Source organism: Lolium rigidum, chromosome 6 (assembly GCF_022539505.1).
Source record: "Lolium rigidum isolate FL_2022 chromosome 6, APGP_CSIRO_Lrig_0.1, whole genome shotgun sequence".
Lineage (NCBI taxonomy): Eukaryota > Viridiplantae > Streptophyta > Magnoliopsida > Poales > Poaceae > Lolium > Lolium rigidum.
The window spans coordinates 11,069,960-11,086,413 of record NC_061513.1 but is presented as its reverse complement, the minus strand read 5'-3'; the positions used below and the strand labels follow the sequence as shown (position 1 = coordinate 11,086,413).

Sequence of the window (16,454 nt, the reverse complement as noted above, 5' to 3'; positions counted from 1 at the left end):
ATGTTGTTAATGAACTATATTGGCACCTAGTTTGGCTTTTGTTTTATCAAAGAAAAATATTTTGCCAAGTATTTGAAAAGGAATAAGAAATGGCCAGAAAGAGAATGTTGCAAAATTTTGATGTTGGTCCAAATTGATAATGGAATATATTTGCGTTAGTAGTGTCTATGAGACATAGGGGTCACTACCAATTTTTTGACAGTTTTCAGAAGCATATAAACTAGTGTTCCTTTGTAAGGCTAGAAATAGGGATTTTTTCTTTAAATAAATAAATAAGAAAATTGATTTTGAAATATTTGGGTTTGGAAAAATGGAATAGATCATCACATATCATATCCTCAAAAGTGTAGGATCTAAATCCAAATATTCTCAAGCTTTCCCAAAGTTTGGGAACTAAGAGAGACATAAGAAAAGCAAATGCAAATTTGAATTAAGGGTGAAATGTTTTTTTTGAAATGTTTCAAGAAGGCCAGATTTAGGGTGTTAAATTTTTTCATTGAATCCGTTCCCATTCTTAGCATACAAGGTTAGGGATATCGTTTTGTTTCTGCAAACAAATAAAATTGAAATTGAAATGTTGAAGGAAGTTTTAATGATTTAATAAAATAATTTATCATTTTGGGGAAATTCTCATAATGATTTGGTGCTTGAACTATAAATAACTTCACTTCTTCACTCGATGCAATTTTCATTCATCAGACCATATTTATTATCATTCCATATGATCCTCAATTTTCACTTCCATGGAGTATACAAAATGATGATTGTTGGTATTACCCCTTTTCTTGATTCTTCACTTAGTAATCTCGACAGGTCCAATGTAGAAACAAATCATCCAATTTTATTTGAAGAACTGAATTACTCGAATGCAGTAACAAATCATGTGGGCAACAGACTGCTGCATGTTGGATTGCACGGATACTCGCAATCAATTTCTTTCTCTCCATGGCTCCTTCCAGAGTGCCAATCTCCAATAGCATCTGCAATGGTCTGCCCCAGCAAATGATAATGGAAGTGTATAAATCCAATCAATAACAAGGTTCATTGAAGATAACATACTAATATGATAGTGGATATTTTAACTCCTTACCTTATTTCCAACCCTCGGGGAGGTTGGTGAATTCCAAGAGATGCGAGAGAGTGTTTGGCAGTGAGTGAAGCATGAATCGATGAAGATGCCCCAGTCTTCCTTATCTTCGACGAGCTTCAAGTTGTTAACCATTGTGTTCCTAAACTCTGTTGATGAAGAAGAGAAGCCATTTAGTGTCTCATAAAAGAAAAAAGGCAGAGGTGCTAAGTTTAACAAAAGGAGAAAAAACAGATTGGCAATCTAAGCCAACCATCAAAAACTTCAATTTGTTTGGAAGTGCAGTTCCGGATGTTGTCCTTGCAACTCAACCAAGAATTATCAGGAGCAGATGAGCCTGGTACAATAACGTTTCGTATCTGTAGCGAAACCATAGGTAGAACAGTGGAAATTTTAATATAGAGAAATGAATATAATAACCAGAAGAGAATATTGAAAGTTACCTGCCATGAATCATATCCAGAGTTGAGAATAAACATGGAGGTGCGGATGTACTTTATGAGCTCAGCTGGGAAGAAACACTAGGAGCAACATTATGTCAGATATTGAACATACTCACATAATCTGATGACATGTGTAAGTGTGTGAAGGAAGTCGAATTATAAAAGAAAGCTACCTCGGTTGGCTCCTTGTTTGCAAGGCAGTCCTTGGGCAAGACTTTTCTAACATTCTGAAATAATTTAGCAAACAAAACGAGACTAGAATGACACTATGGCATTTTGTACAAAGGGTAATCTAAGCTCCCATTTTCTAAAAAAAAAAAAACAATATGCACAGAAAATAGGCAATCTTCTGCTGACTGGTGTTACAAGACTAGCCACATGGAAAATCTATGGTTTACAAATATTTTCCTTGTTTATTGTCATGTTTGGAGAAAAGTACAAAAAGGACTACAAGATGATTAGAAATTTTCAGTATAAAATAAGGCATGCCGTCCAAAATTTCAAGCATGTCTAACAGCTAACCTGGAGCTGTACAACTCCATCATAGACAGACCAAAAGGATCTCTCTCCAGATATATCCTTTCTGCCAAAGAAAAGTTACTTCAGTTCAGGTGCAATGCTAGTAGATTTCACATATATTTTCAAGAGTCTTACACGTCCAGAAAAAATCCAGCATCAGCAAGGCATTTAACTGCAACCTCCTGAGAAAATCTTGCGCTAAAATCATCACAATGCAGTATTGCGGCTAGACCACCAGCAGAGCAACCTGTAAGTAGAGCCTGGAACGTAAAGGAAACTGAGGTCCTTCAAAAAAAAAAAAAAAAAGTAAAGGAAACTGAGGTTACTTCATTTTCACATGGTCTTGTTCTCAACTAGATAACTAAAGGTTGTTGCTGAAACTGCAAGAACATTTTTTGTTGAACATGCCTGGAAGCACGTCTTTGTATTGAGAACAAAGCGCTAAGATTGCCCAAAACACCAAGTTTACAAAGATTGAGTATGACCTGTGTAGCATTGGAGAGTCCTTTTTCCATGAGTTCATGAATAACCGCTTCATAGATGTTCAATCCTCGGAAGTAAAGTGTGTTTCCATCCTACATCATTACCAACAGAACATCATCATTTTGAAGCAACCAAAACAACAACGTTGGACGAGGATTCAGAAAAACCACCTGCGCCCAACCGTCTGCATCCCCAGAAAATGACGCTCCATCGCAGTATCTTACATAGACTTTGTTCCAGTTGTAGAAATCTAACCAATGTGTCAATCAAAATTAGTTAAAGGACATACTATCATCAAATAGGTAAAGAAGTCAGCCTGATTTCATCCAAACAAAGAGAAAGAGGAACAATGCAACAAATAGGGAGTGGTAAATGAGAAAGAACAATCAACAATTACCAGGATTCTGCAGCTGATCGCTGTCGAGAATGGCAGCAGCGAACCGTATCGGCTTCATGAAATTGGATGAGCCCAACGCGGTCATTCTACGGTTCGAACAATCCTCGATTGTGCTGCACCAGCCTCCTCCCTGGGTGTTTTCAATTAGAAGAGAAATGAAAAGCTTACTTATTGGCGAAGAAATTAGGACCCAGGTCTCTATCTCAAAGCACGTTTTAGTTATAAAAAGTGCATATTTTTTAAAAAAATATAAAATATATCTTTTGTAAAATGTACTAGTCAACTATTTATTTTCATGTTTTATCCGTCGGACTTTGAACGGTTGTACGCATCTGAGTGTAATGCTTAAACATTTGAAGTAATAAAGCACCCTTTATCAAAAAAAATATGTCAACTAATTGCCCTGCCAGCCTTGAGTCCGTCTGCTCACCAACCACAATCATAAGAAGGCATCTTCTTATGGAATAAAAGTCCACAGAGCCACATGCTTAGTGGCAGCAAAAATTTATTAGAACCCAGGTCGATCTCTATCTCAATTTTTTAAATTATAAGAAAGAACACAGGAAGACTGTCTCATCTTCAGTTTGATATTTTTTTCAATTTTCTGCTGGCTAATTAATGCCAGAAATGAAAAAACGTACTCTAGCAATTTATTTTGAATTAGTGCTAGGAGAAACTAGACACTAAATGATATAGTAGAAACGGGACCTCGGCGTGAGAATTCCAGAAATTCGTTCCTGACAGGATTCGAACTCTGGTCGTTGGGATGCGCCACTGCGACCCCAACCACTGGGCTATGCCCACGTCCTCACTCTAGCAATTTATATATCAGGAAAAAGAAGGGTGACTGATGGATGATGGTACTACCTCTAGATGGACGAGCCATTTGTTGGCCCCGTCGCCGGAGCCTCTCTGCAGGTGGTACCCCGGCGGGGTTCCATCCAAGCACACTGAAATGGATGGATTAATGCAAGAAAGAAGCTATGATTCTGATACAACGTCGGATGAACACCGCGAACGTACCTGCTCCTTTCTCCTTGGCGCCGGCGAGGAGGGTGAGCGGGACGCGCTCCGGCGACGAGCTGAACAGTCTGGGACGGAGAGGGCCGGAGGCGGACAGCAGGAACAGTAGCAGGACCAGGACCGCCGTTACGGCGAGTCCCCATGCGCGGCGCCGGCGCTGCTGGCGCGGCGGGGCGAGGAGCGGCTCGGTTGCCCCCGGCGCCATTGTTGTTTCTATGGCCGTACGTCGCTTGGAGGCGGGCTACATGATTTCTTATCTCGACAGCGGTGGTGGACTCCACCCCTCCACCGTTGGTTGCCGCCACCACATCTTCGCGCTCAAGATTTACAGTTTGAATGCTTCAACCAACTGTCTGGTGCGCCGTTGCTTGATACTACTTTAGTACGCTTCAATCTTTTCAGTTTGTGCTTGCGTTGTGCCGAGCACTTCTACCACTCCTTGCTTGCGTTTTGCACTGAATTTTTCTCGTCCTTTTTTTACTGGAGCAAGAAGGATGAAATGTAATGTCCCGACCTGTTTATCAGTCAACTGCACACAGCCACCTGCTTTAGGAAGAATGAAATGTCCAGACCTTTACAACGATCCATGTACACAGCCACATGTTTTACGCTCCGATGCAGAACACATTATTATGACGAGTCCTGCTCCGGTGATGTAGAAAGGGATGCAACTCACAATGTATTGATTGGGTGCACATGACGTTACATATATAGGCCACGTCCTCGACTATACAAGGAAGGAGGCGGGCCCAATAATAAATACAAAGATATGTATCGCTATACATAACTACAGAAGATACACATCCAGATATACAAGGATATGGATCTCAACACCCCCCGCAGTCGAGCGTCGCCTGGTCGAACGCATAGACTGGACCGGAACTCCTCAAATGACGCCGTAGGGAGACCCTTAGTCATGACATCCGCAAATTGTTGGGAGGTGGGCACATGAAGTACTCGAATGTGTCCAAGGGCCACCTGTTCCCGAACAAAGTGGATGTCCAGCTCAATATGCTTGGTGCGGCGATGGTGGACCGGGTTGGCGGAGAGGTAGACGGCGGAGACGTTGTCGCAATAGAGCACGGTGGCTTTGGCAACAGGACATGAGAGCTCAACGAGGAGTTGCCGCAGCCAAGAGACCTCGGCAACCGTGTTAGCAACAGCCCGGTACTCCGCTTCGGCGCTGGAGCGAGAGACTGTGGGTTGTCACTTAGACGACCAGGAGATGAGCGAAGGTCCGAAGTAGACGCAGTAGCCAGACGTGGAGCGACGCGTGTCGGGGCAGCCTACCCAATCGGCGTCCGAGTAGGCGACGATGTCCGTGGCGGTGGAGGCGTGGAGGGAGAGACCGAAGTCCATGGTGCCACGAATGTAGCGGAGGATCCGCTTGACCGCAGCCCAATGAGGATCCCGCGGAGCATGCATGTGAAGGCACACCTGCTGGACAGCATACTGCAGCTCGGGGCGGGTCAAGGTGAGGTACTGCAGGGCACCGACGATGGAGCGATAAAGTGACGCGTCTGTGGCCAACGAACCATCCGTGGCGAAGAGCTTGGACTTCGTGTCGACAAGCGTGGCCGCGGGTTTGCAGTTAAGCATACCGGCACGATCCAGGAGCTCGTGGGCGTAATGTTAAGCTTCATGCACTAGCCACTTGAACCAAAAGTCCGAACTGATGAAAAGGGCTAGGCAATCTACTTTATACACGTCAACACCCCCTCTCACGTGTGACGGGAAGACGAGAAGACAAGTCAACACATGTAGAGAGGCAAAGAGGCAGCGGAAGGCTGGATACACACGGCAGGAGGCTGCTGGGAGAGGAGATAATTTTTAGAATAAATTGGGAAAGCCAGGATTTGAACTCGAGACCTGGGGCTCCGATACCATGTAGAGAGGGATGCAACTCACAATGTATTGATTGGGTGCACATGGCGTTACATATATAGGCCACGTCCTCGACTATACAAAGAAGGAGGCGGACCCAATAATAAATACAAAGTTATGTATCGCTATACATAACTACAGAAGATACACATCCGGATATACAAGGATATGTATCTCAACAGGTGCTTCCCACTAACACAAGTTAAGAGGTTGTATTCATTTTTTGTTTTGTTTTCCAGCTTTAGGCCCGCTGACCCATGTCCATCCAATGTATATCTATATGTATACATAAGGTATTTCCGTTCCTGATTTGAGAACAGATTGGTGGGACGATGTATGAGAAGACGCCCACGACCATTTTATATGTCCCGCCTATTTTGTACACGAACGTCACCGTAGTACGTACAAAACAACGCGGGTCATACGGCCCTCTAGAGGGTCGTACGTACATATCAGATTTTTAAATTTTATAATCAATAACCCCGCTTACGAAGGGGTATAAAAAGATCTTAACCGTCCTTATTTTTGACGAGGCCTGACATTTGCCAACGGGGGAGCACCGGAGCAGAAGTGTATTAGAGCATCTCCAACAGGCGCGCTATATAGGCCGCGCGGCATAAAAACGTCCGATATAGCGCGCGCGGGACAGAATCAGGCGCTCCAGCGAGCGCGGTAAACGGCGCGGTGCTGTAAAATTTTTAGGGCGCGCGGCGTTTTGCACAATCCGGAGCGGCATATCCGGCGCGTCGGCTGCAGCGCGCGGCATCGCTCGTCCAACCGCGAAAAATCCCCCGCGCTGAAACTTCCTCCCCGCGTCGCTGCCCCGAGCCCAATCCGTCGTCTCCGCGCGCCGCCGGCGATCCCGACGATGGACGACCCCTCCCGGCAACCCGCCGACCCCTCCCTACTCGTCACACCCTCCGCCGCCGCCGCCACTTCCGCCGCGCCAGCGCCAAACCCTAGCGGCGGCGCCGACGCCGGGAACCCAACGGGCCGCCGCGCGGGCGCTGTTCGTCCCGCCGCGCGGGGCACTACACGCAGGCGCCGCCGCGGCGCGGATGGCCGCGCGAGGCACCGGCAACGCGCGGCCCGCGCCGAGGAGGGGGAAGGCGCCGTCAACGAAACGGCCTCACGTCGGCCCCGCCGCCGTCGCGCCACCGAAGAAAGCGAAGGCGCCCGTCCCCCGCCGACAGCCTCCTCCTCCGGCGCCGAACCCGGCGCCTTCTCCTCCTCCTCCTCCGCCGACCCAGCCGACGCCTCCGTCCGGCAACCGCGCGGGCGCACATATGGTGGATGGTGAAATGCCCGAGAGGTAAAAAACACTTCTTTTTGTCGAATTGTGGTTTAGATGCATACCTAGCCGATGGTAATGAATTTCATTGCAATGTAGAGTGGATGATGCGGCATTCATGGAGACAATGAATGTTGGATCCTCGTTCTTGCATGACGATGAAGCCGCCTATGGGGAGGAGGAATATGAGGATGTAGATGAGGAAGGAGAAGGGTTGATTGAACCTCGCCCTCCCGGCCGGGCCGCCAACTACACCATAGCGGAGGACAAGTTGCTTTGCAAGACGTGGTTGACAATTGGAATGGATCCAACAACCGGTACCGATCAAACAAGAGAAACATATTGGATGAGGATGACGGAGTACTTCAATACAAACACAAGTGGGATCGAGCGAACCATGCGGACGAGGACGAAGAAGAAGGTGTTGACTTGGAAAATGCGGAAGTGTGATATGCATTTGTGATATGCATTGTTTCACTTTGTCCATTTGAACCATATGTCGTGTGTCATTGTTGAACTACGTCATTTTGTGTGTCCTTGTTGAACTATGTGATGTTGTTGCACTTTGTGTCATTTATTTCATGAATTGTGTCATTTCTTTCATGAATTGTGAATGCAAAATAGACTAGAAATCTGTTTTCCGCGCCCGCGCGCGCTGTATTTTGCAGCGCCTGGCGGAGGACCATTTTTCCTGCGCGCGCACGCGCTGTATTTTGCCGCGCCCGGCGGAGGAAAAAACGGCACAGCGCGCCATATCTGTTTACCGCGCGCGGATTCTTGGTTTTAGCGCGCCGCGATATAGCGCGCCTGTTGGAGATGCTCTTATGACTGTTCGGTTTGCCTCTTCTTTTCTTTTTTTGAAGCGCCACAATAGTAAAATTTTCCGGCGCGGTCAAATGTAGCTACTAGTAAAAATGGATCATGGAGGCAACTGGCTGCTACAGGTTGGGCTCTATGGGCACTCGCGCTCGATCTCTTTCGCTCCTGCTTGGCTTCTTCCTTGATGCCACAGCCTCCGGACTGGTCTGCTCCATATAATAAAATATTAATTAAAAATATATATAACAATGCAAGCGACTGCACATGGTTGTCCAATGAATCAAAGATAACACAGACTCCCGCGCGCAAAAAGAACAAAATATGATTACTTGACCACGACTAACTATAAACTAGCCATTAAGAAATTCAGTTTGTGTAGACTTGCAGTTTTGGATATTGTCATTGCAACTTGACCACGACCAGATAGGAGCTGATGATATTTCTTTATCCACAAAAAATACTATAAATTTGAATTTCGATGCAAGGTTCAATGAATTAATAAAGTATCACCTCTTTTTTAGGGAAATTTCCCATGCTTATTTCGTGCTTGAACTATAAATAGATCTACTTTTTCACGCAATCAACATCTTTGCTTGACGCAATTGTCAATCGCTACCGGGCACGAAGAACTTCACAGTGCATGACGTCACCCAACCACATCAAGCCAGTCGAGCCTGACTTTGCAACTTAACCACGACAGAAACAGTGAATTCTATATATTTTTTCTCCACGGAAGAACTATGAATTTGAGTTTTGATGCGATGTTTGATGAATTAATAAAATAACACAGATTTTTGGGGGGAAATTTCCCATGGTTATTTTGTAGGATAACGTTGCATAGAAAACAAAAAATTTCCTACCGCGAACACGCAATCCAAGCCAAGATGCAATCTAGAAGACGGTAGCAACGAGGGGTATCGAGTCTCACCCTTGAAGAGATTCCAAAGCCTACAAGATGAGGCTCTTGTTGCTGCGGTAAACGTTCACTTGCCGCTTGCAAAAGCGCGTAGAAGATCTTGATCACGATCGGTTCCGGCGCCACGAACGGGCAGCACCTCCGTACTCGGTCACGCGTTCGGTTGTTGATGAAGACGACGTCCACCTCCCGTTCCAGCGGGCAGCGGAAGTAGTAGCTCCTCTTGAATCCGACAGCACGACGGCGTGGTGTCGGTGGCGGTGGAGAACTCCGGCGGAGCTTCGCTAAAGCACGCGGGAGCTATGGAGGAGAGGGGGCGGCTAGGGTTTGGGAGGGGGTGGCCGGCCACTCAAGGGGGCGGCCAGGTTGTAGTCTTGGGGTGGCCGGCCCCCTCCCTTGGCCCCTCATTATATAGGTGGATCCCCAAGAGTTGGTCTCCAAGTCTTCGAATAAGACCCGAACCAAAACCTTCCAAAAAAGAGGGGAAACCTAGCCAAGCTAGGACTCCCACCAAAGGTGGGAGTTCCACCTCCCATATGGGGGTGGCCGGCCCCCTAAGGGGAGTCCACTTGGGACTCCTCCCCCACTAGGGTTGGCCGGCCATGGAGGTGGAGTCCCATGTGGACTCCACCTTCCTTGGTGGTTTCTTCCGGACTTTTCTAGAACCTTCTAGAACCTTCCATAGAACCTTCCGCGACATTTTAATTCACATAAAATGACATCCTATATATGAATCTTATTCTCCGGACCATTCCGGAACTCTCGTGATGTCCGGGATCTCATCCGGAACTCCGAACAAATATTCGAACTCCATTCCATATTCAAGTACTACCATTTCAACATCCAACTTTAAGTGTGTCACCCTACGGTTCGTGAACTATGTGGACATGGTTGAGTACTCACTCCGATCAATAACCAATAGCGGGATCTGGAGATCCATAATGGCTCCCACATATTCAACGATGACTTTAGTGATCGAATGAACCATTTACATACAATACCAATTCCCTTTGTCTCGCGATATTTTACTTGTCCGAGGTTTGATCTTCGGTATCACTCTATACCTTGTTCAACCTCGTCTCCGACAAGTACTCTTTACTCGTACCGTGGTATGTGGTCTCTTATGAACTTATTCATATGCTTGCAAGACATTTAGACGACATTCCACCGAGAGGGCCCAGAGTATATCTATCCGTCATCGGGATGGACAAATCCCACTGTTGATCCATATGCCTCAACTCATACTTTCCGGATACTTAATCCCACCTTTATAGCCATCCATTTACGCAGTGGTGTTTGATGTAATCAAAGTACCTTTCCGGTATAAGTGATTTATATGATCTCATGGTCATAAGGACTAGGTAACTATGTAACGAAAGCTTATAGCAAATAACTTAATGACGAGATCTTATGCTACGCTTAATTGGGTGTGTCCATTACATCATTCATACAATGATATAACCTTGTTATTAATAACATCCAATGTTCATGATTATGAAACTAATCATCCATTAATCAACAAGCTAGTTAAGAGGCATACTAGGGACTCTTTGTTGTTTACATATCACACATGTATCAATGTTTCGGTTAATACAATTATAGCATGGTATATAAACATTTATCATAAACATAAAGATATATAATAACCACTTTTATTATTGCCTCTTGGGCATATCTCGAACATATTTGGTGCTCAAACTATAAATAGTTTGATTTTTCACACAATTGGCATTTTCACTCAAGGCAATTGTCAATCATCGACCATACTTACTGACAATCATTATTTTTCAGTTCGATGGGCAATACAATATGATGACTGGTGGTATTGTCCTTTTTTTCTTGAATCTTTACATACTACCTCCATACCGGATTAATGGGCAATTACGCATTTCGAGAAACAAGTTTAACTATAAATTTGGTCAACAAAATATGAGATATATGCCACAAAAATTATACCGTTGGATTCGTATTCCAAAAATGTTTTCAATAATATAATTTTTGTGATATATATCTTATATTTTATTGACCAAATTAGTAGTCAAACTTGTTTCTCGAAGTGCGTAATTGCTCATTAATCCGGTATGGAGGTAGTAGTAAATCTCGACAATGTTCAATGTATTAATGAATCATGGAGGTGTAGGCAACAGAGTGCTGCAAGTTGGGTTGCACGGGTACTTGCAGTCATTATATTTAACTCCTTGCCTTCTTCCAGTGTACCAATCTCCAACCGCCTCTGCAATGGTCTGCTTCACAAATTGGTAATCAAAATATATTAAGCCAAGTAACAACCTAGTGCTTCAAAGATAACACAGATAATAGGACAGTGAATTTCTTTAACTACGTGCCTTATTTCCAAGCCTTGGGGAGATTGGTGAATTCCAAGAGATGCCATAGTGTGCTTGGCAGTGAGTGAAGCATGAATCGATAAACATGCCCCAATCCTCCTTCACCTGAGCGACCTTCATGTCATTGACCATTGCATTCCTAAATCCTATCGACAAACAAAAGCAACTATTTAGTGTTTCAGGAAAGATAAAAGGTAGAAGTACTATTGAAAGAGGAGGGAAAACTGATTGACAAGCTAAGCCAACCATGAAGCACTTGAGTTTGTATGGAATTGCAATTTTTGATGTTATCCTTGCAACTCAACCACAACTTATCAGGATCAGATGAGTCTGGTGCAAGAATGTATCGTATCTACGACAAAGGTACATAAGGTAGAACAGTGAGAATTTTAATACAGAGAAGCGGATATAAGAACAAAAAGAAACTAGAAACGTACCTGAGATGAATCATACGCAGAGTTGAGAATAAACACGGGTGTGTGGATACTCTTAGTAAGCTCAGCTGGGAAGAAACACTAGGAGCAACATTATATCAGCTAATGAACTTAGTGACATAATGTGATGCAAGGCATAAGTGTTGGCCGTAAATCAAATTATACAGCGGAATCTACCTCGGATGGGTCCTTGTTGGCAAGGCAGTTCTTGGGCAACACTTTTCTAACATTCTGGTACAAATGTATGAGAAAAGAGGGGAGGAGAACTCAGTGGCTATGTTACTTGGACAAGAAAATGTTACAATGTTCTCCCGGTTGTTTGCACAAGACTAACGACATAAAAAAAAATGTAGAAATGTCCGGAGACTAACCTGGAGTTGAACAAGTCCATCAAAGGCAGAGCGAAAGGACCTTTCTCCAGATATATCCCTTCTGCCAGGACAAATAGTGGTACGTTAGTTTAGGTGCAATGTTAGTGAATTACAGTTATTTGCAGGAGTCTTACGCGTCAAGAAAAAACCCGGCATCAGCAAGGCATTTAACTGAAGCCTCCTGAGAAAATCTTGCACTAAAATCATCGCAATGCAGCAATGTGGCTAGACCACCGGCAGAACAACCCACGAGGAGGGCCTGAAATGTGTTCAATCGGTAAATGTGTTCAATCGGTAAATGGCACATAGGCAAAATCCAGAAGTGATGTATCTTTCTAAGAAATTGTGTTCAATCGGTAAATGAAGTATGACCTGTGTAGCACTGGAAAGTCCTTTTTCCATGAGTTCATCAATTACTGCTTCATAGATGCGCAATCCTCTGAAGTGAAGTATGCTTCCATCCTACATCATTACCAACGGAACATCACTTCAAGGAACAAAAGCAGCACCGGTGAACCACGATTCAGAAATGTTACCTGCGCTCGAGCTTCCGCGTCCCCCGAAAAGGACGCCCCATCGCAGTACCGTACACGAACTCTGTTCCAGTTGTAGAAATCTAACAATGTGCCAATTAAAATTATTGAAAGGACGAACAGGAAAAAATCTATCAAAGCCTGACCTTATTCAAACAAACAGAAATAGGAAGGAAATATAAGTAAAATGACCAGACAAATAGCTATGGATGGTAGGTGTGGTGTGTGAGAGAGAAGCATGAGTACTTACCGGGATTCAGTTGCGGGTCACTGTCTAGGATCCCATTACCGGCGAACTCTATCGGTTTCATGAAGTTCGATGAACCCAACATGGACATTCTGCGGTCGGAACAACTCTCGACTGTGTTGCACCAGCCTCCTCCCTAGATATTTTGAATTGAAAAAAAAAATCAATCAACCAATGGCCCTGGCACCCTTGAGTCTACTTGCTAAATATCCCAATCATGTAGGCATGTCTTTTGAAATGAACTAATATAGATCAATCAATTAACGGCCCTGACAGCCTTCAGTATGTTTGCTAAACATCCCAATCATTTAGGAAGACATATTCTTTTATCGAATAAAAAAATGTAGAGAACCATCTGCTTAATGGCAGCAGAAACTGACCATGACCAGCCAGCTCTCGTCTCAAAGTTATGAACATTGTAGAATTAAGAACATGGGAAGATCATCTCATCTTCAATTTGGTACTCTTGTATTTTTCAGGTTTGCTGCTTGCTTAGACATGGAAAAAAACATACCACTACACTAATAGATAAGAAAATTGGTGAGTGCTTGAAGCATGGTACCTCTAGGTGAATGAGCCAACTTCTAGATCCTGACCCGGAGCCTCTCTGCAGGTGGTAGCCCGGCGGCGTTCCATCCAAGCACACTGAAATGAAGTCGCATTGTAATTGCAAATGATATCGAGACTTCGAGAGTAGGGATGGGAATGGGCTGGGTAAACAACCCATCGGATCCCTGGCACAGACTAAAAGGTTACAAGACCGCGTACCTGCTCCCTTCTCCGTGGCGCAAGCGAGGAGGGTGAGCGCGACGGGCTCCGGCGGCAATGGCGACGGCGACGCGCGGACCAGCCTGGGACACAGAGGGCCGGAGTAGGACAGCAGCACAAGGACCAGAACAGACGCCGCTGTGACGGCCATCCCCTATGCGCGGTTGCCAGCCGTTGTTCCGGGAGGGGGAGCGGATCGGTCTCTGGCCCCTGCGACAACGAAGCTCCGGCAAGAAGCGCACGTACCAGAGGCAGAGCTGAAGCTAGCTGATCGATTTGATCACGCTAGTACAAGAATATGATTTGCCACATGCATGGTATCGTGCTTGTTGTGATCGATTGATTTCAAGTTGTAGCTTACAACAAAGAGCACGTGGGTGTACCCGGCAAGCGGACAGGGAAGTGATTATTTAAATTCCCACACGTACCACATGCTCCAGCTATTTAAATTCTCTTCAACCAACCTCCAGGCATCTACACCAGACCGACCCAAAACAGCGATCCAAATAGTTTATTTTTTATCCGTTTGGTCGACCCACGGACAGATTGCGTGCTGTTATTGTCTGATTGGCCAGTATAGTGCACCCAACATCGTCACCCATTTGGTTCGCTGGCTATTTGGCCCGCTCACCGGAGATAAACAATTTGAACGAAGTTTAAAAAGCGCGCGAAAATTCAATAAAAATTTCATTAAATTGAACGTCTTCTTCATCGTCGGAGACGAGCTCGACAAAAAGCGGGGCACCCACAACTGATGCGCCCAAGTAGGGACCTCCGGCGGCTGCGGAACGTACTGCGGCTGCTACGGTGCGTACTGAGGCGGTTGCGCGTACTACGGCGGTGTGGCTAGCGGCGCATACTTGCGGAGGAGGTGGTACCATCTAGCCGTCCCATGCTGCATGTGGTGGCGCGTGCGGCGGCAATGGTGGTGGTGGTGGTAGAGAAGCAACGTGCTCCGCCACCATTGCCGAGAGTCGGATGATGTCCTCCAGCCTTAGCCACGACCACTTCGACTCCTCGTCAGCCTTTAACGCGGCCAGGGTGGCGGCCATGGCCGCCTCCTCGTCGTAGTCGTTAAGAATGAGCGCCTCCATCTTGACAGTGGTTGGAGGTGGCACGCCCTCCATCTCCTCGTCCTCCTTATCGTAGTCGTAGTCGACCTCGTCCTAGCTGTCGGGCGCGCCATCGTCAGGCAGAAAATACTGCATAATGCGGATCGTCCGGCACGCCTCGTGCTCCCATGCAAGGAAGGTGCGCCATAAATCTTCGTGCAAGTACGCGTCCTCGTACTGCAGTGCCGGCGGCAACCGCTCAATTCGCTGGCACATCTCCTGGCGTAGCGCCCGCCGGTCCATGGGCGGAGGCGAAACAGGGATCCTCCCCCTGTTCAGATGCAATCCATATGGAAGGGAGACTTCGCGATGGTGGAAGGGGTAGCCCTGCACCCACCGCTATAGTGGCTCCAGCACCGCCACGTACCGACTGTTGCAGCTCGGATGGTGTGGAGGAGGAATCGGTGCTACCACCGCTGCCGCTTGTGGACCGATGAACTGTGCCGGCTGTGGGGGTGGAGGCAGCAGGCGGGCGCGCGCAGGATTCTGCTGAGGCGGAGAGTCCCGGCGGCGGCGGGCGGACGAGGACTTCGCCTTGTGGTCGTTGGCGTACTTCTTCATCTAGTTGGGAAACTTCATCTCCCTCATGGTGAGATCTCGGAGGAGTGGCAATGGTGATTATCGTGGGAGTGGGGGGAGAAGCGGCTGAAGCAGCGCCAGTTTAAGTACCCCTGGCCATCAATGTCGACGCGTGCACACCCAGCTTCTAACGCCATCGGCATCAATGACAGCGCAGGAGTTGAGGCGACGGGCGTAGTAGTCAGCGACGGCCTTGGTGGCCAACACTGCCACCGGTCAGCCTTCTGTCAACGGGTCGCTTCCAAGTGTGTGCGTGGCATGCGCGCTTTCCACGCAGCGTCCGCACCGATGCATCGGTTCCCCAAATTTGGTGGGCCGATGGGTCGAGGAGGACGGGTCGGTCGATTTGGGTTTCCCCGCTGGAGCATGCATGGCCGGTCTGTCTGTCCGCCCAGACCATTTCAGACGCGCTAAAACCAGATGGGTCGGCCCACTGGAGATGCCCCTCAGTTAGTTTTGTTGCTTGATATGATACACGTCAACTCTTTCCATGCTCTTGATCACGGTCTGGATGGTGATACATTGGCACTGTCATAGATGTTGATCATGCTCTTGCTCATGGTCTGGATCGTGATCAACACATTAGCATTGCCATAGCTCTTGATCATGTTCTTGATCATAGTCTGGATGGTGATCAGCACATTGGCACTGCCATAGATGTTGAGCATGCTCTTGCTCATGGTCTGGATGGTGATCAACACATTAGCACTGACATAGATGTTGATCATGCTCTTGCTCATGGTCTGGATGGTGACCAACACATTGGCACTATCATAGCTCTTGATCATGCTCTTGCTCATGGTCTGGATGGTGATCAGCACATTGGCACTGCCATAGATGTTGAGCATGCTCTTGCTCATGGTCTGGATGGTGATCAACACATTAGCACTGACATAGATGTTGATCATGCTCTTGCTCATGGTCTGGATGGTGACCAACACATTGGCACTGTCATAGCTCTTGATCATGCTCTTGCTCATGGTCTGGATGGTGATCAACACATTGGCACTACCATATCTCTTGATCATGCCACTTATATGAAGTTTCTTATCTGACTAGGTCGTGAAGCTGGAGTGACATAGGGTGCAAAGGGTGGTTTTACCTGGGTACCAGGACAACGTCGTCCTTAACCCGTGGACGAGCGCTCTGAAGCCGGTGGTGCCAGGGAGGGTGGAGGTTGTACTGATGCCTCCTCCCACCATT

At 46.5% G+C, this 16,454-nt stretch overlaps 2 protein-coding genes across 2 annotated transcripts; both read right to left on the bottom strand.

Annotated features, from left to right (window-relative positions):
- Window positions 1–671: 671 nt before the first annotated feature.
- Window positions 672–4,172, bottom strand: LOC124660477 (pectin acetylesterase 5-like). Its single transcript, XM_047198292.1, has 12 exons — window positions 3,953–4,172; window positions 3,797–3,879; window positions 2,930–3,059; window positions 2,703–2,782; window positions 2,535–2,624; window positions 2,185–2,309; window positions 2,053–2,113; window positions 1,704–1,757; window positions 1,531–1,608; window positions 1,341–1,446; window positions 1,091–1,236; window positions 672–990 (listed from the first exon to the last, which is right to left on the bottom strand). Exons 1-12 carry the CDS (start codon window positions 4,155–4,157, stop codon window positions 880–882), a joined length of 1,269 nt encoding a protein of 422 aa, XP_047054248.1. The 5' UTR covers window positions 4,158–4,172; the 3' UTR covers window positions 672–879.
- Window positions 4,173–10,988: 6,816 nt separating this feature from the next.
- LOC124662164 (pectin acetylesterase 5-like) lies at window positions 10,989–13,711 on the bottom strand. The gene is made up of 12 exons (XM_047200040.1): window positions 13,561–13,711; window positions 13,355–13,437; window positions 12,796–12,928; window positions 12,549–12,628; window positions 12,385–12,474; window positions 12,147–12,271; window positions 12,013–12,073; window positions 11,819–11,872; window positions 11,645–11,722; window positions 11,454–11,559; window positions 11,208–11,353; window positions 10,989–11,105 (listed from the first exon to the last, which is right to left on the bottom strand). The coding sequence occupies exons 1-12, from the start codon at window positions 13,709–13,711 to the stop codon at window positions 10,989–10,991; spliced, it is 1,224 nt and encodes a 407-aa protein (XP_047055996.1).
- Window positions 13,712–16,454: the final 2,743 nt, after the last annotated feature.